The 24,390-nt window shown below is 36.0% G+C and overlaps 1 protein-coding gene across 2 annotated transcripts in view; it reads left to right on the top strand.

Moving 5' to 3' along the window:
* bsdc1 (BSD domain containing 1) overlaps positions 1–8,023 on the top strand; it is an 11,408-nt gene extending 3,385 nt beyond the window's left edge. For both annotated transcript variants that reach the window (XM_039672185.2, XM_039672186.2), the window contains exons 2-11: positions 863–920; positions 1,362–1,478; positions 1,634–1,801; positions 2,659–2,713; positions 3,099–3,214; positions 3,315–3,383; positions 4,525–4,609; positions 4,774–5,190; positions 6,504–6,607; positions 7,497–8,023. In XM_039672185.2, the coding sequence (XP_039528119.1) occupies positions 863–920; positions 1,362–1,478; positions 1,634–1,801; positions 2,659–2,713; positions 3,099–3,214; positions 3,315–3,383; positions 4,525–4,609; positions 4,774–5,190; positions 6,504–6,607; positions 7,497–7,529 (1,222 nt within the window). In that variant the 3' untranslated portion in view covers positions 7,530–8,023. The remainder of the gene's footprint in view (positions 1–862; positions 921–1,361; positions 1,479–1,633; positions 1,802–2,658; positions 2,714–3,098; positions 3,215–3,314; positions 3,384–4,524; positions 4,610–4,773; positions 5,191–6,503; positions 6,608–7,496) is intronic.
* The last annotated feature ends 16,367 nt before the right edge of the window (positions 8,024–24,390 follow it).

Below are 24,390 nucleotides of genomic sequence, written 5' to 3'. Positions count from 1 at the left end.
AAAAATATCACGGAGTCATGAAAGACAAATGCATGTTATAGTCATCGGATTCGTTATTATTGTAATATTTCTGTATATCCATGCCATATAAACATAAAAAACAAACATAGATCATGTATATAACAGTAAAGTGATCAAACCGAGTGGTCTGAGACATTGAAATGAACGTATGTCGCAGATTGTTCCAGATTGATTAGACTATTTAATTTATGGATTATGAGTCATTCCTATCCTGTACAGGATTTACTGTACCTCAAATATGTCGAAGATTAAATATTTTTTGTTTTAAGGAATTATAATTACATTGGTTAGTTTTCCTTTATCTCAGTTTTACTACTACAGTATTTTGGTCGTCAGTCACTCACATCCTGTTCATTTTCTTGCCATTGTGTAAATAATCTGGTTTAATTAGTGAAGTTTGTTGTGCCTAACATTGACCAGAGCCTATTTCTATACAGAAGTCAAATCACCTTTGTTTATATAGCACTTTACTATACAGATGGTACAATACAAGCAGCTTTACAGTGATAATAGGAAAATAATTCTGTACAGCAGATCTAGAAGTAAAGGGTGTCATATTCCAGCTTAATTTGAGTAATGGTTAATTTTTTGTTGTAAAAAGTTATTAATTTATTTTATTTATCTACATGAATAAATTATCTACAGCTGCTCTTGAGAAAACAGTGATGTTATCGTCCAGCTCAGTTGAGTTGTTATATAATGGTGAACCAGGAATCCTTAAATTACAACATACATTTTTAAGGTTACAGAGTTCTAATGATACTGTGTGCCTGGATATACCCAAATGTAACATTTCCGATGATTATTTATTTATCATTGGAGTCATGTCTGATGATTTCAGGGAAGGAGGATGGTGGGGAGGCTGGTTGACACAGAGCTTCCAGACCGTCAAAGACAAGGTGAGATAAATCCAGATCAGTTCCAGTGTGACTTTATGAAATGGAAATGTTTTAGATGTCTCTCAATGATGTGTTTTGGAAAAGCAATAGCTATAAACGGTGTTAAATGTTTAGAATCACTAATGAGAATGCTTCAATTTTGCACTATTTTCGAATTTGCTAAAACGTTTATTTTATCAGGAGAACAATTTAAGTGAAGTTGTTGAAAATCAGCATACATTTCTTATATTCACTCCCCTCTTGCTTTATTAGTGTAGAAAAATGATTTCTTAATTATAATTCTGTCTTAATAACCTTCATTTTAAATCTAAAACGGTTTATTTATTAAAGATAAATCCCAGATATTTAATATGGAACCCAATTTCTGGACCCCGTCATAAGTATTACATTTGTTTTCTTGTTTAATATTTCATACATGTATATATTCTGTTTTCTCGACAGTCAGCTGAGGCGTATGAGTTTATCAAACGAGACCTGACAGAATTCTCCAGCGTGGTCCAACATGACACGACATGCTCCATTGTTGCGACAGCGAACGCTGTTAAAAGCAAACTGGCCGTAAGGAAACAATTTTACATTACATCACACCAAAACAATGCTAATTGTATAGTGTTTGGTCTTCAGTGCTTAGAGCAGACATAACATGTCTTTAGGTTTGTTTTTTTAGATGTAAGCTCTAGCCACAGATTATAGGTTAAGCTTCTTCTTTTTAGGTTGAAGGTTCATCAGAGGCCACGGAAAAGGTGAAGAAGGGCCTTTCAAATATACTGGGTGTGATCACAGACACTTTGGCCCCTCCCCAAGACATGACCATTGACTGTGATGTCATCACGCTGGTGGCCACTCCTTCAGGCACAACAGAGGTGTATGACAGCGGCAAGGTCAGCCACATTCACTCTTTAGAAATATATATATGCATATATGTTATGTGTGTGTGATGGGGCACATGATGATGAGGTTAAAGAAGTAGTTCACTTTTAAAAAAAAAACTTTTGCTGATAATTTACTCACCCCCATGTCATCCAAGATGTCCATGTCTTTCTTTCTTCAGTCGAAAAGAAATTAATGTTTTTGATGAAAACATTCGAGGATTTTCTCCATATAATGGACTTCAATGGGGTCCAAACGGTTCAAGGTCCAAATGAGAGTTTCAGTGCAGCTTCAAAGGGCAGATGATGAATAAGGGTCTTATCTAGGACCCTTCGAGTCATGACTCAAAAAAAGATTTGTTCATTTGGATGAACGAGTTTGAACAGGAGAGTCACAAACGCTCATCACAGAACAGAGCAGGGTGAGCATTTGTGCTTAGAAAACTTAAACTTTTTTATTTATTTTTTAAATGAGTGATCGTTTCGCTAGACAAGACCCTTATTCATCATCTGGTGTCGTTTAAAGCCCTTTGAAGCTGCACTGAAACTCTCATTTGGACCTTGAACCGTTTGGATCCCATTGAAGTCCATTATATGGAAAAAATCCTGGAATGTTTTCATCAAAAACCTTCATTTCTTTTCGACTGAAGAAAGAAAGACATGGACATCTTGGATGATATAGGGGTGAGTAAATTATCAGCAAAAGTTTTTTTTTAAAGTGAACTACTCCTTTAATTGTTCCATCATAGCTATGACAAATATTATTTGTTGAATCACTTGCTATTGTATTTTTATTAACTTGTCGATAAAGTACAATAGAGTGTCAGTATTTCATGATTTTGATTGACATGTACTGGTTTTCCTCTCAGGCTCGACTCTACAGTCTTCAAGCAGACCCTGCTACATACTGCAATGAGCCCGACGGTATGTCTCTGCCTCATGTTGTCTCTTTCTCAAGCAGGGATGTGTGTTCAAGTTTAAGTGTTTGATGTGTATTCCATGTAGGGCTTGGATAAAAATATCGAGTTCTCAATTTTAATCGATTCTCATTTTGATTGAAGAACCGACATCGATTCTTAAAACCAATGAATCAATCTTTCTATGCTGTTTTCAGTTGATAGCACCTCCCATCCAATAAATCGCAATAAGCTTTGTTCCTTCTGATATGATAGTCTCAGCTTTTTAAAATTCTGTTAATATTATAATGTTTCTGATAGGCCCTAATTGAATCGAATCATATCGAAAGCTTGTGAAAATTGAAATTTGTGTCAATGCCCAGCCCTAATTGCATGTATTTTTGTCTTTCCAGGCCCTCCACAACAGTTTGATTCCTGGCTCTCCGGTTTCATTTTAGAAGAGAGGAAGGCAGAGATCTCTGAACTGCTGGTTAACAGTCCTGCCATAAGAGCTCTTTATACTAAAATGGTATGATCATGCTTCATCCTCCTTTAATTTACATTCTTATTGACCATCTGATTTTGTCTGGGCACGTTATTCAAGATATCATTTTTTTGTTTCATGTCAGGTGCCAGCAGCAGTGGCTCATTCAGAGTTCTGGCAGCGGTACTTCTATAAAGTGTTCCAGTTGGAGCAGGTACAGCAGATCTGTGTCTGATGAGAATTCAGGATTATGTGCTTATCTGAACACACACAGCTCAGACACTCAAACAACATGATGACATCAGTATGAGTCACTGGATACTTGCCAGCACAACACTTTCTTTGCTGAGGTTTCATTTTTGTTTTAGGTGCGCTATCAAAGACTCATCCAGTCAGTTAAAAAATTAACATGGTAGCGCCATCTGCTGATCAGAGTGTGTATCTACGCTAGGTTTGCAGTCTGTGTAGAGAAGTGGTTCTCAACCTGTTTAATTCAAAGGCCAACACAATAAGCAAACTGGGAGATAAATTAAGCAACTACAATTAATTGTGTGATTACAGAAGTTTCAAGAACTGTATAACAACAATAGTTGTTGTGGGGATTTTTAAAAACATAATAGGATTGCAGTAGTATTGCAGATAGATTATTTACACAATTTAACCAATTATATACACAATTATATTCTCAATTTAATCAATTAATTAATTAGTCGTAATTTGGCCTCTAAAAAGTTTGCTACGGCCTTCTGATTGGTCTAAAAATGGATCTATGCATCGCAATGCATTAAGTTTAGGATTTAATGCTACTTAGTCTGTTACACATTTATTTATTTGCCCAAATACAGCTCTACATTACAATTACAACAAATACAAATCACATATTTTCATTTGTAAAAATCCACCAAATCTAGATCCCCAATCGAATTCAAGCAACACATTTTATGGAAATAACCATGGATTAACCCAAATAATCAAATCAAATGGTTAAACATTTTCTGTTACTTTTCAGTAATATTGTGTTGATTACCATTAGTGGTTGTTTTATTTAAAGGGACAGTTCACTTCTAAATGAAATTCTGCCATCATTTACTCGCCATTATGAAAAAAAAAAAACGAATTGGATAAATAAAACATTCCAGGGTCTATATCTTCTAGCATTAAAGTGTTCATGAATATGCTTTGTTTTAATTGTGCCATTATTGTCTATGTTATGACCATTTTTAATAAAAACAATGTTATTTATTGAATATTTTTGCTGTTTTAGGGCTTGCACAGCTCCCTTTAACATGTCTATACTCGTATAATGGCACAAGAACATTTTGTATATCATGAAATATTTGTGTGTGTGTTTTCAGGAAGAGGCTAGGAGGGTAGCGTTGAAGCAGAGAGCAGAGCGCAAGACTTCTGAGAGTCTTGGCTGGGAGGAAGAGGACGAAGAAGGTTTGACTGAATTTTTATGGGAAAGTGTCAAACATATTGACTAGCTAAACCTTTGTGTCCGTTCTAAAACTTTGTGAGCTGACCTGCTGTCCGTCTGCTTGGTAGGAAGCTCAAACAGAGCATTTGTGTTCCTTTATCAGCATCTTTTCTCTCTCTATCCGCAGGTGAGTTTCTTGGGGCCGTGTCTTCATCTCGCTTAGATTTCACACCCCCTGTGGAGGAGGCACGTGTCCCTGCGGTGACGATAGAGACCCCTGAAAGCTCCTCTCCTCCTCAAGTGGTGATTTCCTCCAGCAACGTAGCATCTGACGTCACCCCCTCCGTAAGCAGTGAGAGCGTCAGTTTCCCCACCCAGATCGAGAATCAAGCAGACTCGGTCACCATCAGAGTCACGCAGCTGTCGCACGCTGATGATGAGGTCTCTCAGAAACTCTCAGAGGCCAGTCTACAGGAGACGGTCCCGGAGGAGCGACCCGCGCAGCGTGAAGAGCCCGCCAGAGAGGACATGGCTCAAGACCTCCGAGTGTTTGAGCTCAACTCGGACAGCGGCAAATCCACACCCTCCAATAATGGCAAAAAAGGTGAGGAAGCCCCCACAATAATTTGTACTAACTGTATAGATCAATCAATAAAATATATACTAGGGAGGTCCCAATCCGATCCACAGCATCGTTATCATGCCAATACTGGCCCAGAACTCTAGATCCGAGATTGCAGGGGGAAAAAAATATGATCCGATACCATATCCAACAATCCTTGAATATTGGATTTCGACATCCAGTAAAATGGCACAGCCTGCAGATTGGGCAGTTTTGCAATCTATTTTGCGGGCAAAAATTTCTTTGGGCGTGTGGATAAAAAATTGGGCTGGTTTCGGATCAGTATCATCTTCGCAGCACGTCCAGTCTGAAATACCACTTGATTGCCAAGCACACACACACACACACACACAGAGATGATGCGAATTCTCCGCCCCCTCGTCAATATCAGGACCTCATCAGTATTTCTGCACAAGTATTTTCTTGCACAAAGCAAGCCGATCCACTTTTCCATGTTGATAAGAGCATTAAAATGAGAAAAAATAATGTGAGAAAAAAAAATAACTACGACATTAATGCGAATAATCGCGATTAAATATTTTAATCGTTTCACAGCACTAGTAAATACACGAGAAACATCATGATCATATTCCAGGATGACAAAGTCAAGATTCATCAGGCTCAGATTGTGAAAGAATGGTTGTGAGGAGCATGAAGAATAATTCTGAATTGATGCACCTCTTGAGTCCAGACCTTAAATTCATTGCAAGTGTTTGGGATGTGCTGGAGGAGACTTTACAGAATGCTGGACTCTTGCATTGACAATACAAGATTTTAACACAAAAAAAATGATGCACTTCTTGATGGAAATAATTTTGTGATGTGCATACATTTTTGGTCAAGATCTTGTACTGACAAATAATAGCTCACTCAATTTTTTTATTTAACATTAAAACAACCAGCATTGCAAAGTTTTAACATACACTACCGTTACAATTTTTTTTGTCAGTACGTTTTTTTAAAGAAATTAATACTTGTATTCAGCAAAGAAGGATGCATCAGATAAAATGACCATAAAGACATTTATAATGTTACAAAATGTCTTTATTTTGAACAACACTGTTTAATTTGACAAAGAATCATGATTTTTTTTTTTTATCACCGTTTCCACAATAATATTAACTGTTTTCAACATTGATGATAATCAGAAATGTTTCTATAATATATTGAAATAGAAAACAGTTATGTGAAATTAGTTTTTATAAGTAAATGCAGCCTTGGTGAGCTTAAGAGATCTTGAAATCTTGTCTTGATTTCTGATGCAATGTTTGCACTGTGTGTGTTTACACATGTAGGTTCGAGTACAGATGTGAGTGAAGACTGGGAGAAGGATTTTGATCTGGATATGACAGAGGAGGAGGTTCAGATGGCTTTGTCAAAAATAGACGCAACGGGAGAGGTTTGTCCTTTATGATGGTTAACGATAAACTAGAAATGACAAAGACCCTAATACCATGTTTAGGAACAAAACAGAATAATAAATATTAGGTGGTATGACTCTATATATCGTGGCGACGGTATAAAATATTTAGCTATATCATGGTATGTAGATATATATAAGCATAGCACAGCACTATTGACACTTTTATTGTATTACTTTTGTTTAATTTATGTAAAAAAAAAAAAAAAAAAAACTAGATTGTGATATACAGTATATCATTATTGTGAAGTAAAATTTCTCATATTGTGAAATCAAATTTATTGTGAAATCAAATTTCTCATATTGTGAAATAAGATTTTGGTCGTGTCGCCGACTCCTAATACGGAATAATATCTATTTTATTTTCTGACCGTTGCTTTTCATTTGAAAGCAATGATATTTCTACAGATCTACACACCCAAAATCAGTTGGACGCAGGGGTTTTATCTTTTTTGATTTGTTGCACATCAAATGGGAATTTTTCTAGCTTGTTTCTTTCCTTATTAACTTATTTTAGCTTCATCGGAAACAGCATTTTGAGTGGAATACTGAGTGTTGTTGTAGTCGCTTACACATGTAAACCGAACTCCAGATGTGTAATTTGGTAGATGCCTTTACCCAAGTTTCACATATACTAGGTGTCTTGTGCATGTGCTCACAGTTCTTGCTTTAGCGCTTTAGTCATTGACATGTGACGCATCAGGTTAGATTAGCATTCACACAGTGCAGTGTGGTCAAATGCATATGTGACCCCCTCCGAATGACTAAACATGCATGGTTTTCGCTCTCCATTTGTGATGTTCACTGAGATGAATGTTAATACCAGTTATAAATTTGGTTTTTATTATTATTTTAATGTCTTCACCAGTTGGAAGATGCAGACTGGGAGAACTGGGAGTGAGAATCTGGTGGAGGGAATTCTGGTCCGAAACCGACACGAGACGTTGCTGTACCCAAAGTGAACCATGCTTAATGTATTTAACTCCTAGTCAACAGTCACACCTGCTCATTTCACCAGTCCATTGAGCGGGTCTCCTCCTGCGAATGAAATGAACACGCTAGCGGTCATCTGAAGTGTGTTATTTAATCAGAGCTGGTGAAGGGGTGATCTGTTTTTTGCTCTGGCTCTCCTAAAAATGACCTGCGGTGAAACACTAAGACAGTTCAGAGAAAGCACCTATCGGCTAATGAGGACAGGTCATCTCGCGTTGCCATTTGTACCTGCCGTATATGTACATTAATGTTATTCTTTGGAGATTTCAGTGGGAGAATGCAAATTAATTGCCAGGGCTCCTGATTAGCTGTAATCGATTAAGCTGTTCATCATTCTTATAGGATTAGAAAATAATCTTTCACATTAAAAATATATATTTATGTTTCTTTTTTTTTCTGGCATATAGGTCTCTGGCTTCTTTTTTTCTAAAGTTAGCTTCTCTTGAAATATTAACACCTTTAATCATATGCAAGTTATTCTAGCATTGAGAATGGAAATGGAGAGATGCTTCATTCATTCTGCTGATGGTCTATGGCCTTGTTTAGTGTTTGGTGTGGAATGAAAAAAAAATGTCATGCAAAAGTTACAAAAAAAAAAAGTTATTATTTCACTAATGCGCCTGTTGTTTCCTGTGATGTCCACTTTATCTTCCTGTCCTTGTCTTCGTCTTCTCGTAATTATAGTCTGAAATAGTACATGTGATATCTGTGCTCCGATTTTCATGGGTGACATGGTTTACTAATTTAAGGATAATTTGTGTTCTCGTTTATTTGTCACTTGTTCTATATTGAAACAAAAACACTATGCCAATATAGGGTTAAACTGCTGGCCAATATTTTAGGCATCTAGTTTTAAGGTGAGCCTCATCTTTGGGTGAATACAACCTCCAGACTGACTATCATCACAATATCTTGCATGCAGTGTTTCTCAAGACCTTTACTTCAACTATAATCTGCTGGAATTATTTGAAAACGGGTCTCAAACTGTCAATACTTTTTACAATTATATTGTGCTCTATTTTTCCAATGAACATCACCATTAAAAGCAATATCATGCAAATTGGTGATTTGTTTTAATAGCTGTTTTTTTTTTTTTTTGTATATATTGCACCTTTAAGTTTAGAATAAACTTAATAAAGTTTAGAAAGAAGACTTGGCATATAGCACACAACTCATAGCACTACTTTTATAATACTTATATTATGATTTTGGATATATTTTGGAGCTTAACAGCTCCAGACTCAATTAATTGTAATGGAAAAAACAACCAGTACATTTTTTTAAAAATCTGCTTTATTGTTCTATGGAAGAAAGTCACGGTGACGATTTTTTACTAAATGTTTGTTTAAAGATAACATATAGTAGATTCACTACGGTGTGCCTATTAGTTTTTATATTTTACACCTGTCGGGGTGGTTTTCGCGGGAAATTTTGCACATACGACACTGGCCTGTGCATGTGTGGCCATATGCGAAAATAGAAAAGTGAACAATATTTATAATATAAGTCGATTTCACGCATCTGCCATTTTGAAATCGAAAGCGAGGCTCCGATGGGAAGAATCGCGGAAGTACAGATAGACAAAAATGTCTTGGACTACCAAGCTGATGCTGCTGCCGCGATTTAAACCATTAGATGTTAATATCCAATATAGGATATGTATATAGTCCTAATTATTTTTTTTTATGTAATGAATGTATAGGCCTATTTAAAAATGTATTTATAAATGACACTGTATATAGTCTAAACTATGAGAGAAATGTATGTACATTTTTAGAATAACTAATTTCTTAATTAAACACAACAAATGCCATCGCATTCGCGACTCTCCTATGATTTAAATGATTTAAAGCGACACTTCCGGTTTTCTTCCCACCGGAGCCATTTCAAAATGACGGCTGCGTGAAATCAGCATTTCTTTCAAAGTTTGTGGTGTGGGAGTGACATACCATGTTAGTTGTCACAACGAGTGAGAAAGATTGACAGAGCAAGTTAAATCCATGGTTAAATCTCGGACCTCTGGGGAATCACCCATTAAAAAAAAAAAAAAAAAAAAAAAACGCCAAACAGAAGAAAAGACAAAAAGACAATGCGAAAGAGCTGCAATAAAACCAGAAACAACTTTAGCTTGGCTTTTTTTTTTTTTTTTTGAAGATGACGACAACTGAAGGATTTGAAATGCTGTAAAAGTGACACGAAGACACGTTTTTATTACTCAACAGGTGAGGTATTTTACTCAACTGATAGCATTTTCTGTAAAAACAAGAGGATCTATTAGATGTATCTTCAGGAGAAGCATTTCACTATTAAAACTATTAACACTATTAAAACTACATAATTTCAGTCGTTTTAAGCAATGCAAGTAGACATCGGGTGGCATTCATTTAAAGGGCATTTTAACATTAGTTAGTTAACCCCCTTAGGTAATATGAACTAAGAATTAACAATAAGGACCAATAATTCTGCAGCTTTTAATAACCTAGTTATATTAATTTTAACATTTAACATAAGTTAATGCACTGAATTAGCATAAAAAACAACAGCTGTGTTGTTATTAACAAAGATTAATAAATGCATATGTATTGCCCATTGTTATTTCATGTTAGTTGGTACATTAACTAATGAACCTTTTAAATATAGTCTGACTTTAAACATTGTAGTTTCTGTTGAGGACAGCAGATGGCAGACTTGAGCCAAACCTGTAAATTTAAACCATTGGTTTTGGCATGTAGAACACAGAACTGAACAGTGCTAGCCTTTTTCCCAAACAAACCTCTTTGGAGTCATTTTTGGAAGGGATATTAATATAGTTTTCCCCCATTTTCCTTTAAATTTATGGCGTGGTGGTTGATATGGTTAATTTAGCTTTCTGTGTTTACAGCTATTTGTGTTACTGTAAGAGTGTTTTGCTGTTTTCCTCCGTGGCGCTGTGTTCCTGAGCTTCGTTTACTGTATGCTTTATACATGTGAAGAAGTAATGTACAGGACTAAAATAAAAAAAACAGCTACATTGTTGTCACAAGGCCTCACTATATATGTTGCATGTTTAATTCAGTGATTGGCATACAATCATCTCAGAAATGGTTATTTTGCATTTTCAATCTAATTTTGTGTTAAATTCTCTTAACTTTTGGCAATCTGGATTAAAGTCAAGAAAGAGATGAAAAAAGAGAATAGCGGTTAACTGTCTAGTTGAAAGCATTGCATTGTGGGATACTGTTCTGAGGTGTGTGCAAATAATAGTGATATCAATCCTGTGAGCTAAAGTTAACCATGAATGTTGATCAAAAGCTTACAAATATGAAGTTTAAAAAAAAAATGTGATTATATATCAGACTGGTATGGTATCTATACAGAAGTGGTTCAAGCTGAATTCATTTTAGATGGTTTAGAACAAACCATGTGTTGAAGAAACATCTATACAGTGTTGCCTTTCAAGATCCTAAGAAAAGTTTGTGTTTTTAGAAAGTTAGTATTTAAGCAGTTGTGAGTTGAGAAACATATGAAACAGAGAAAGAAACGTAAAGAGGCGTGTCGGCTCATTATCCCATTCCTATACATTTAACCAAGCCAATTAAAAATAATGAGATTCTTAATGAACTCTCCTCGTCACTCTTTAACTTTCCTGTCAGTCTAAAACCCTTTCAATTACTTTCGGCTCCTTCAGCCTTTCAGTCGTGTGTTTAACCTGAAGAGTCCTTCACTGTTACACACACACACCTGATCGCTCTTCAGATGGTGAGTCTGTGAAGTGTTTCTGTCTGAATGCTGCTGATGTTGGCCTGTTTTTGTTCTTTTAGTTGGGACACTTCACATCTCCCAGCATGCACTACTGTAGGAGGGCTTATCAAAGTTTAAAGGGACAAAAGAAATGTAAGTCTCCAAGACCTATGGGTATTGCTTTCTATTTTCACTGTACTCCGTGTTCCTGTGATTTGTAAAAAAAAAACAAAAAACAAAAAACAAAAAAACAAAAAAAAAACAGTTTTGTCTGCAATATATGTGCGGTATAGCGTTAATATGATGCTAAACTAACAATGTAATACTTGTATAATGTTACATTTTTGGTTGTATTGAACTGTATCAATACTTGGATGACGAAAATATGTTTCTCTTCATATTGGATTTTTTTTTTTCCTTTGGAAGCCGTTTCTGGCACTTCAGGGAGAAAAAAAAAACATTTTCATACAAGATCAATCGTAATCATGGCTAATGAAATTATGGATAATTTTGGCATGAACTACAAACAAAGTTAGAATGACTGCATTCTAAGTCTTAATTATAAGATAAAAAGTCATAATTATAACTAGTTAGGACTGTCAATTTCAACTTTTTCAATTTCTCAATTTTGACATGATTGTCATTTAAGTCAGAAGGATAGCATTCTGAGTCATAATTCTAAGTTAAAAAGTCAAAATAATGTGATAAAACTAGAAATATGACAAAAATAGTTAATAGTTTCTCAGAATTTTGACATAAAAGTCATTTATGAGATGAAAAAGTCTGAATTATGTCATTCTAAGTCATTATAAGATAAAAGTCAAAATAATTAAATAAAAGAAAAGAAATAAATGCAAAAAATGAACTTCTCTTAATTGACAAAATGAGATAAAAAGTCATAAATATGACAAAAAAATTATAAATCGACATTATCATGACCAATTATGAACAGGTCGAAATCTCATGAGGGAACTGATGTATTTACTGTTTTCTTCTTGATTGTAAGTGCAATATCTATAAAGTGATGATCCAGTAATCACAAATGAATTGTGGGAACCCTGTTTTTAGCTCACAGCTTCAGTCACTAACTAGTCTGGTCTCCCTCCAGGTGGTCCATGTTCTTATTATCGAGAGAGAAAAAAGCTCCAAACTGGGAGGCACTATAGTCAGACCCTCGGATAAGACTGGGAGGACGGTTACCATGGAAACAATGTTCCTCGTCTTTATTCCGTTTTGCGTAATCTGTATTCCTGAGACAGACTGTAGAATTGAGCCGTGCCTCCCTTTCTCTGCTCTGTCAGTAATGGAGTAATACAAGCTTTTTTTTTGCTATAGTGAAGCTGTTTTTATGGCCATCTGATTGGGCTCGAGATTTCTTAAAGTCCCCCTGTGGTGAAAATCAAGCTTTTAATGTTGTTTTATGTCTATGTGGTGGTTTTAATACGCTTTGAGACAAACTATGTGCCAACACCATCATAAGTCAACACCATTGTTGAGTATTTTCTCCTTAAATCTGCAGTGAACCAAAGACAGTCTCAAAAACGCAGTTTTAAAGGTACATTATGTAGGATTTTTCGCCACCAGGGGTCGCTAACCTCGTATATGGATGACGCAAAGCATTATGGATCTTGTCGTCATCAAGCTGATGGATCTTTTATGGATGCGTGAATACTTTTATGTTTTTAACATGACTGTGACGCTCGTCTAAACGCAGAATAGAAAGTGATGACGCAATGCCACATTAGCGTTTTCTCTTCAGAATCGTTTCCGTATAAACGTAGCCTTAAACAATCTATTGTATAAAGTGCTATGGATAAGTGTCGAATTGCAGAGCCTGTTCAAGCATATCCGCGTTTTTCAAATTTTTGTTGTGTGTTTATTTTGTTATTGAGAGGAAAGCGTGCAGAACTTATTTGCATATTCATCTAAACGTGGATCTCAGCTGGCTAACGCTGGTCACTCATCTCGAACTTCGTTTTACCTCAAAGCCTTCGCTGTGAGTATATCAGAGACTTAACGCTGGTGTAGTGAGTCTAGTATGAAAAAAATGTCTCGAATCAGCATATACTTTATTTGATTGGTCAGTTTCAAGGCTTTTAGGCTTTGGAATTTCCTCAATCGTTTGTCATAAATTGGCATTCTTACTGCTGGCAAGTTTTTTTTGTACAGTGCTCCAAGCTGTCTTTCTTTATCATTGTCACTTCAAATGTCTATTGATAGATTACAGAGCTCATATTAGTGTCAGATTGGTGTGTTTTTCTCTTCTTTTCTCATCCATAAGCATGAATGGGGGCATAGGAATGTTGCCAGGGGCGATGGAACTGTGTTTGCCACTGAGGAATCCTGGGAATGTTTCCTCTAATCAGCCGAGAATGGCATACAAAGAGTCTCTTTTCCTCTCCTCTTAAGCCCTTAAGGCAGAGACACCATTTTCAAGGATTTTGCGGGTATTGTGTGTGTCCTGAGTGCTCTGAAAGACGAGAATGTGTTTGGGAAGTTTAAGCTGGTTTAAAACGTAAAAAAAAATGGAGTTTATCCTCGTGGCTACAGCGATCAGAGAATTCCACGAACTGGGATACCGTTAATTCAGGATCAATTCCACCCTGAAAAAACAGTTTTTAGTTAATACGCATATCAAGTTGTGCTTCATGCGCAAAATGTGTTTACACTGGGAATTAATATGTGCCTACGCCAGCTTTCATTGGAGCTGTAAAGGGATAGTTTACCCTAAAATGAAAATTAAGTGATCGTTTACTCACCCTGGTGTTGTTCTAATGCCGTATGCCCTTCTTTCTTTTGAGGACAACCATGGACAACCAACAACGCTAAAAATTGCTTAAATCACCTTTCTTTCCCATTCTGACATTCAGTTTGGAGTTCAGGAGATTGTCTTGACCAGGACCACACCCCTAAATGCTTTGAAGAAACTGCCATGTGATTGGTTGATTAGATAATTGCATTAATGAGAAATTGAACACGTGTTCCTAATAATCCTTTAGGTGAGTCTATTCAGCATGTGTCGTATGGGACCATTCTGTGATATTTTTACATCTTTTTTTAAAAGCATGATGTTGGTCTCTATTGTAATTATTAGGACGAGTGTGAGTGGGACAATTTTTGAAATAGAAAAAAGGCATAAGACATTAGAGCAACACCAGGGTGAGCCTTAAATGATGACTTGATTTTCATTTTTTGGGTGTACTGTCCCTTTAAGGGAACATTCCAAACGTTAATGGAACTTTACTTTAGAATGTTCTCTAAATGTTCTGAAAACATGTAGTAATATTTAAAAAAAAACATAGACGAATGCCCTGTAAAACATTTCAGGAAATACATTCCATTAGCATTTTTTTATGCTAACGGTTTGAGAACATTATTAAAGGCCAGATAACTTTAAATGAACATTTAATTAATATTAATGGAAGAGAATTTGCTCATAACATTGAGAGAACTTGCCAGAGTTCTAAGAACATTCCATGTTAGCTGGGACAACAGAATTAAAATGATAAAAAAATATACATTTTTGTGGTGAACCATTCCTTTACAGACACTGAAGGCTTATCACACCATAACTATATTTGCCTTCACATCAACGGATGTTGATGTTATGTTTATTCCAAATTTGTGCTGCGGTTTCTCACTGTGAACATAATTGCAGTGCTCGCTTTGAGGATTCAGTTTTATTGGCTGTCAATGTTTTTATCATTCATGAGTTGGACAAAAATCACTCTGAACGTGATTACAACAATATCTTTTCTCTGTGTCTTTATTGCAACAATATCTTTTCTCTGTGTCGCATATTATCTTACAGTGAAAATAATTTTAAAACCTTATGGTTATAGTTAGACACCTAATACACCTAAGACACCTATTTTATTTTAGATAGCTGCATATTTTTGTAAAGGTTCATTTAATATCCATGCGATTCTCAAAGTGCTCAATCAATCAGGGAGCTTTCTAACCGTTTATCTCCAATAACCAGACAGAAAAATCACAGACAATGCCTTATGATTGTGCTCAGTAAATGAAATCCTTCATAAAGACTCTTGTGATAACACAATAGAGCGAGACCACACACATCTGTCCTCAGGGAATGTCGGCCTCGGTGTCATGGCACTGGTTTATCTGCTCGATCACTCGGAGAGAGAGAGAGAGAGTCTGAGATAATGAAACCATGTCTGTGAATATGATTGATGATCAGAAATGTGAAATCTGAGCATGCTCTGCACGTCCTGTCTCTCTTCACTCGCGAGATAAACCACAGAGTGAGAGGACAAGTCAGAGACAAATAAAAGAGCTAAAGGAAGGAAACGAGATGGAATGTTCTCTGATCCTTCTAAAATGAGTTTTATTTTTTTAATGCATGTTCCTCGTTTTATTGTGCACGATTAATTGGAGAGTGTATTTCTAAATTAAAAAAGACGTCCCACTTTTATTTTTTCTTCTGTTTGGAATTATTTTATTTGTTAGTGTTTATTCAGTGCACACTACCATTTAAACGCTTGGGGTCTGTTTGAAAGAAAGCAATAGTTGTATTTTGCAAGGATGCATTAAATTGATCAAACATGACAGTGATCATTTAATATTAACAATTTTTAACACTTAGGATAATTGGAAAATGTTTCTTGAGCAGCAAATCAGCATATTAGATTGATTGCTGAATGATCATGTGACACTGGAGTAATTATTTAAATGTCATTTTATTTAAAATTTTAAAATATATTACTATAGAAAGCATTTATTTGAAGCTGTAAAATATCACAATATTACCGTTTTGACTTTATTTTGTTCAAATAAAAGCAGCCTGTCTTGGCATGAGAGACTTCTTTCAAAAACATTCTGTCCTCAGATTTTTCAAGTTGTTTTTTTTATATTTTAATTTTATAATTTTTGACCGTTTCTGATGGCTTACTAATCATATTTTGTTTCTGACACTCTCTAGCAAAACTATCTTAATCCACTTGCTGTTCTTTGTTGTCAGTGCACTAGAAAAAGCTGTTTTATTCTTCATGTTGAAATCCCATGATCAGCTGTGTGTTTCAGTTCCACAAACTTTAGTTGAACCTCAAACTTTGACATTTTCCAGAGAACATCAGCTTGAGATGTTCATGGAAACCTCATGCTGAAGCTGTTGTATTGGCCACTTAAAAATGAATAAACGTTACTGAGATTCTGAATTAGATTATAGTGAAAGTGCTTAAGGTTGCCACACAGCTGGTCCATATGTCATTATCTTCCCCTGGTTTTGCTGCACACACACATGGAGATGTTTAATCGTGTCATTAAGGCCACTCACATGTGAAGAATGGAAAAATACAGTGTTTTTCACACACAAATGATGGAATTATTCCCTCATAAAGGCAGATTTCCCCGCTGACCGCGTCTCTAACATCTGCTATCCATTATGCGCGCCCTCTCTCTGACTCTCTCTCTCTATCTGTGCGTGTGTTATTCTTTCGTCTTATCTTTGCACTCTTTCCTTATGACATGATCAGCAGATGAAGTGTCTCTGCCTGTGTCCTTTTCTTTCTTTCCAAGTCTTCCTCTCTCTCTCTGATGTACCGTCTCCAAAGCAATGATTGTTTGTTTCTATTTCATCTTCTTCTTTTCTTCTCATGTCCTGATTGTGCCCCTCTCATCTTTTGTTCTTTCAGTGCATGAACATTGTGTTGGAGTTTGATGTTGTTCAGTCTCTTATCTGCGTTCAGATTCTGGAAGCGCACACAAATGCGCTTCCAGTTTTCATTTTATTATGAGTGTTAGTGTCTGTGTCACCCTTTATCCTCAGCTGAATAAAATCATCCATCATTTTTCTTCAGAAAGCACGTTAATTATGCTGCCTAATATGCTTGTTTCCGCCACAGAATCAAAAATAAAAAAGGTACTTGCGACTTTTTATTTCACAATTCTGACTTTTTTTCTCACAATTGCATGAAATAGTTAGAAATGCATGATTTAAAGTCGAAATTGTATTTTATAAAGTCAGAATTGCGTGAAATAAAGTCGCAATTGCAGGTTATAAAGTCAGAATGGCGAGATATAAAGTCGCAATTGAGAGATATAAAGCCAGAATAGCGGGATATAAATTCGCAATTGCTAGATATAAAGTCAGAATAGCGGGATATAAAGTCAGAATTGATTGATATAAAGTCGCAATTGCATGTTATAAAGTCAAAATGGCGAGATATAAAGTCGCAATTGCGAGATATAAAGTCAGAATAGTGAGATATAAATTCGCAATTTCGAGATTTAAAGTCAGAATAGCACGATATAAAGTCGCAATTGCAAGATATAAAGTCAGAATTGCGTGAAATAAAGTCGAAATTGTGAGATATAACTATTCTGAGGGGAAAAATTTGTCTTTTTTTCCCCTTTGAATTGGCCTGATAACTTGCAATTGCGAGTTTAAATCTCACAATTCTGAGAAAAGATGTCAGAATAGCGAGATAGAAAGTTAGAATAGCGAGATATAAAGTCGTAATTGCGATATATAGTCAGAATAGCGAGATATAGTCGCAATTGCGATATGAAGTCAGAATAGCGAGATATAAAGTCAGAATAGCGAGATATAAAGTGTCAATTGCGAGATATAAAGTCAAAATAGCGATATATAGTCGCAATTGCGATATATAGTCAGAATAGCGTGATATAAAGTCACAATTGCGAGATATAAAGTCAGAATAGCGATATATAGTCGCAATTGCGATATATAGTCAGAATTGCGAGATATAAAGTCACAATTGCGAGATATAAAGTCAGAATAGCGATATATAGTCGCAATTGCGATATATAGTCAGAATTGCGAGATATAAAGTCAGAATAGCGAGATATAAAGGGTCAATTGCGAGATATAAAGTCAGAATAGCGATATATAGTCGCAATTGCGATATATAGTCAGAATTGCGAGATATAAAGTCACAATTGCGAGATATAAAGTCAGAATAGCGATATATAGTCGCAATTGCGATATATAGTCAGAATTGCGAGATATAAAGTCAGAATAGCGAGATATAAAGGGTCAATTGCGAGATATAAAGTCAAAATAGCGATATATAGTCGCAATTGCGATATATAGTCAGAATTGCGAGATATAAAGTCACAATTGCGAGATATAAAGTCAGAATAGCGATATATAGTCGCAATTGCGATATATAGTCAGAATTGCGAGATATAAAGTCAGAATAGCGAGATATAAAGTCAGAATAGCGAGATATAAAGGGTCAATTGCGAGATATAAAGTCAAAATAGCGATATATAGTCGCAATTGCGATATATAGTCAGAATAGCGTGATATAAAGTCACAATTGCGAGATATAAAGTCAGAATAGCGATATATAGTCGCAATAGCGATATATAGTCAGAATTGCGATATATAGTCAGAATTGCGAGATATAATGTCAGAATAGCGAGATATATTAAGTCACAATTTCCAGATATAAACTGGTTAATCGACATGTATAAATTGCAATTGAGGGTTTTTTTTTAAGTCGGGCACACACATTTATTCGAGGAATCATATCAGCCCTATACCTTGTAATGAATATCACTTCAGTTCTAAGCTCATGCTGATTTACGAGACGGCTTTTGACGAGAAATATGTCTCGTTTTAATATCGTGATATCTAGTCACACCCCTAATGGTTTATAGTTTAAAACATTAGTATCTTTCTAACACACACCTATTGTTATTCTTCAGAAGGCATTGATTCATCCTATGGGGTCACATGGATAAACCGTCACACACCCGTTCACTTCTATATAGACTCGCATCAGTGATGGATTGAGAATTAATGAACGATGAGAGAATTCTTTCCCTGTAAAGTGCAGTCTTTAGGCAGATCATTAGGTTTATAACAGCTCTGATCCTCAGAGGAGGAGAGACACAGAGATGGACTGTGATTCATCAGGACACTGGCCTGCCGCTGTGTGTGTGTGTGTTTAGTGTGGGGTTTCCATCCAGAGGAAATGAAATATTGTGTTGAAAAACATTGTTTGTTTTCCTCTTCAAGCTCTTTGCCAACTAATTAAACTGTCTGAATATTTGAAACTATTAGAGGTTTTCTGTCAATGTGCTTTTGCTGTGTCTATTTATAATGTCTCTGATTATATGGTGCAAAGTTTAGTGTCACATAGGCCACGTACTTAAGGAAATAGGTTGAGGAAAACATAAGAAACATTACCAAATGTAGATGTATTCACATCCGGCACAACTTTATTTAGACAAAGTAGTCTATTCTTTAGACATTCTCCTAACTTTCCAACTACATGTCAACTAGCAGTCATTGGAGTATTAGTAGACACTACTTAAAGCCAGGAGTAGTTCACTTTAAAAAAAAAAAAAAAACTTTTTCTGATAATTTACTCATCCCCATATCGTCCAAGATGAAAATGACCATCAAAATGAACAAATCTTTTTTTTGAGTCATTTAGTTCGTTGAATGAACCAAATGACTCGAAAAAAGATTTGTTCATTTTGATGAACGAGTTCAAACAGGAGATTCACAAACACGCATCACAGAACAGAGCGAGGCGAGCATTTGTGCTTATAAAACTTAAACTTTTTCATTTATTTTTGAAATGAGCCAACGTTTCGGTAGATTTATCGTCTGGTGTCGTTTAAAGCCCTTTGAACAGTTTGCACTGCAACTGTTTTTTGGACCTTGAACCGTTTGGTACCCAATGAAGTCCATTATATGGATAAAAATCCTGAAATCAAAAACCTTAATTTCTTTTCGACTGAAGAAAGAAAGACATGGACATCTTGGATGACATGGGGGTGAGTAAATTATCAGCAAAAGTTTTTTTTAAAGTCTCCTTTGATATCTGCTAACACTTTATTCTGATGCTCCTAAACAGACAAATATATTATATGTCCTGACTATAAGTAACTTAAGTACTTGTCTTATTATACCAACCATAACCTAACAGTCTAAAAATGTTTTTTTAAATGTAAATTTATATAGCAATTGTTTCGAAGCACCTTCAGAATATGAAAATGTATCAATCATGAAACTAATTCAATTTAAGCTGTAAGTAGCTCTACAGAAGACAAACGTGTCATTATTCAGTTTAGTTTAGTGTTAATTCAGTTCAATAACAGATGTTACAAAGTTAGTTTCATCATTATTCAGTTCAGTTCAGTGTTTTTTCTTGTTATCCACAAAGTTACATGGATAATATTACCGAATACTATTAACTAATCATTTTTCCTCAATAAACTCTGAATTACTTCTTGTTAATAGTTAGTAAGGCAGGATGTAAGGATAGAAGGTAAGGGATGTAGAATATGATCATGCAGAATAAAGCATTAAATGTGCTAATAAAACCAATATTCTTGTAATATCATGTCAATAAGCAAGTTAATAGTGAAAATTGGACCCTAAACTAAAGTGTTACCATATTTTTAAGCACAATATCATTTTCTGTGTGAAATTTGACTTGGTTATGTTCTTGACAGATTCTGTATAGATAAAACCGAGTAAATGTGATTCTGGATAATAAAGTGACTATGAGACGTCTGGGAATTTCAGTGTGAAGCGGTAAATAAGTGTGTGATTTTCTTCAGGGCTGTTAGTAACACATGTGGCATGTGGGAATCTCAGCAATGATGTTGTGTTTGTCAGTCCTATAAAGACTGTGAAATATGTTTCCTAATTGGACCGGTCCTCTAACCACTAAGTGCTTAATGTTGTGCTCTGCTATGTGCAGCGCTGCAGATTCTAAAGTGTGTGTGTGTGTGTGTGTGAAGATCACTCACATGTATGTGTCTCGGTCAGTGTGTGCTGTCGTGGCTAGGTGGCGCTGTGTCTCTGAGTAAGATGAACAGTTGTTCCTGCTGCTGTCAGCCATTTCAGCATGTCATCTCTGACGGTGGTTTCCACATCTCCAGGGAAGCCCAGCATGAAATCTGCAGACTCTCTTCATGTTTTCTGTTTCTGACAGAGGAAAATCTGCAGAATGGATTTGAACACAGACAGGAATGATCTGAATAGTGTGTGTTTCAGCTTGGCTAATGAATATTAACTAGGTGGCATTTTCCCCGTCATCCATCTATCCGTCCGTCCGTCCGTCCGTCTGTCTGTCTGTCTGTGTCATCTGTCTATTTGTCTGTCTGTCTGTCTGTCTGTCATCTATCTTTCTGTCTTGCTGTCATCTGTCTATCTAACTGACTGTCTATCTGTCTGTCTGTCTATATCTATCCATCTATCCGTCTGTCTGTCTGTCTGTCATCTATCTATCTGTCTTGCTGTCATCTGTCTATCTAACTGACTGTCTATCTGTCTATCTATCTATCTAACTATCTATCTATCTATCTATCTATCTATCTATCTATCTATCTATCTATCTATCTATCTATCTATCTATCTATCTATCTATCTATCTATCTATCTATCTATCTATCTATCTATCCATCTATCCGTCTGTCTGTCTGTCTGTCTGTCTGTCATCTATTTATCTGTCTTGCTGTCATCTATCTATCTAACTGACTGTCTATCTGTCTATCTATCTATCTATCTATCTATCTATCTATCTATCTATCTATCTATCTATCTATCTATCTATCTATCTATCTATCTATCTATCTATCTATCTATCTATCTATCTATCTATCTATCTATCTATCTATCTATCTATCTATCTATCCATCTATCTATCCATCTATCCGTCTGTCTGTCTATCTTTCTGTCTTGCTGTCATCTGTCTATCTAACTGACTGTCTATCTGTCTGTCTATCTATCTATCTATCTATCTATCTATCCGTCTGTCTGTCTGTCTGTCTGTCTGTCTGTCTGTCATCTATCTATCTATCCATCTATCTATCCATCTATCTATCCATCTATCCGTCTGTCTGTCTGTCTGTCTATCTTTCTGTCTTGCTGTCATCTGTCTATCTAACTGACTGTCTATCTGTCTGTCTATCTATCTATCTATCTATCTATCTATCTATCTATCTATCTATCTATCTATCTATCTATCTATCTATCTATCTATCTATCCATCTATCTATCCATCTATCCGTCTGTCTGTCTGTCTGTCTGTCATCTATCTTTTTGTCTTGCTGTCATCTGTCTATCTAACTGACTGTCTGTCTATCTATCTATCTATCTATCTATCTATCTATCTATCTATCTATCTATCTATCTATCTATCTATCTATCTATCTATCTATCTATCTATCTATCTATCTATCTATCCATCTATCCATCTATCCATCTATTCGTCTGTCTGTCATCTATCTTTCTGTCTTGCTGTCATCTGTCTATCTATCTGACTGTCTATCTATCCATCTATCCATCTATCCGTCTATCCGTCTGTCCGTCCGTCCGTCCTTCTGTCTGTCTGCGTTTATATAAGTTTCAAATTGCCATATTTTTCTTTGCTCCATATATGTTTATGGGTCATGAACTGGCTTTTTAAATGTTATTATATTGTTGTCTGAGGTCAAGTTATGACGTTAGCTTGGTTTTTACATTAAAAAACGTCAAAATTAATAAGTAATAGGCTATTTTCTACCCTAGTTTTGAGCCCAGCTGAAAAACGCTAGTTTTTAATGTGCGTCTCGCACTGAAGACTTGAAAGTAAACGCCCACTGCTGTGAGTGGATAACATTTTTGCATATTATGAGTTTCACTCTTGATCCGGTTTGTCATCACGAGGTAGGCATCTATGTTATTTTTTCTATGCGTGTAATCCACGAATCAGTGGGCGGGGCTAAACCGGCCGTGTTGAAGTAGGCGTTGATCTTCTTCTGCGGGGGTGGTGTTTTATCCTCTTTGACGTCATAGTTCCCCACTTTGAAAAACGAGTCGTTTGCTGAGCCTGGTGTCAATAAAAGCTTTTATTGGACTAACAAGGACGTTTTCAGTTCTGAAACTTACAGGATATTCCTATAATATATTCCTATAATATGATGACCTCTTAGATGTCAAAAGCTCAAGGAAAATTTGATCTCAGTTCATCACCCCTTTAAGGGACATTTACACTGAAAGAGAATTGAGTAGAGTAGGAATACCCAACAGCACAATAGACCACCAGTGATTTAATCACAGCTTTAGAGTTTCATATTGCTGGCTAAGTTACTTACATAAACTTTAATGAAATCAGTGAGCTGGGTTTCCTGTGCACGTCATGCATCATGCAAGAAGCTCTCAAGTTTGGTCAATTCTGAGGTTCCAAATCAGTTGAGATGTTGCAATGTAGGATCTCTCTTCCTCTCATAAATGCTCTATATCTTTTTGTGTTTTTCAGCTAGGGGGGGTGTCAGGACCCCAGTAACAGGTTTGATTGGAAAGCATGTTGCCCCCGGCAACCAATCGGTCACTAGCACCACACAGGCTGTTACTATGGCAACCTAAGGGGGCAGGAGGTGTAAATGGGATGATTTGGTCCATCGAGTGAGTTTGGGGGAAGATAGTTACACTGCAAAAATCCATCTATCGTTTTGTGCATCTACTCTATCTATCTGTCTGTCCGTCTGTGTGTCTAAAGTCCCACAGAATATGTAACTCTCTCTGTAATACGCAACGAAGCGATTTCACTAGCGTTGTTTATTTGCATGCGAAGTCTGCTTTGTTTTAGCACCTGATGCACTGAAGGAATTATGCAAATCATGTAACGGCACAAACGGACACAAATTAGTGCTGAATGCCATTTGCACACTGCAGTTCCCTATCTTACAGATCGGTTTGAGTGCTAGGTTATAGAGGACCACCGCCTCAGTCTGCTCTTTAACATGCTGAAAGTACACTCAGCTGCGCACGCTTCACACACACACATGCTCGTCCATCACTTCATCATCATTTGATGTATGACTCCAGCCTTCATTGGTAGGAAATGCAAATTTGTGTATTGCTGTCTTTTCAGGCAGTATAAGCGTCATGTTATTTATTTATTTATTTATTTATTTATTTTTTTGCCCTAGCAAAGACTTTAATTAGCATATAAAAAGGCGTGTTTGTGCTGACATGTTAATGACTTCATTTAAATACTCATGGCAGCAGATAGTGCCTACTGGATTGTGAGTGGTGCAGTGAATGGAAAAAGTGTGAA

This window comes from Pimephales promelas, chromosome 11, assembly GCF_988280905.1.
Source record: "Pimephales promelas chromosome 11, fPimPro1.hap1.1, whole genome shotgun sequence".
NCBI lineage: Eukaryota > Metazoa > Chordata > Actinopteri > Cypriniformes > Leuciscidae > Pimephales > Pimephales promelas.
Note: the sequence above shows the minus strand (reverse complement) of the source record. Positions and strands in the feature narration are given on the sequence as shown.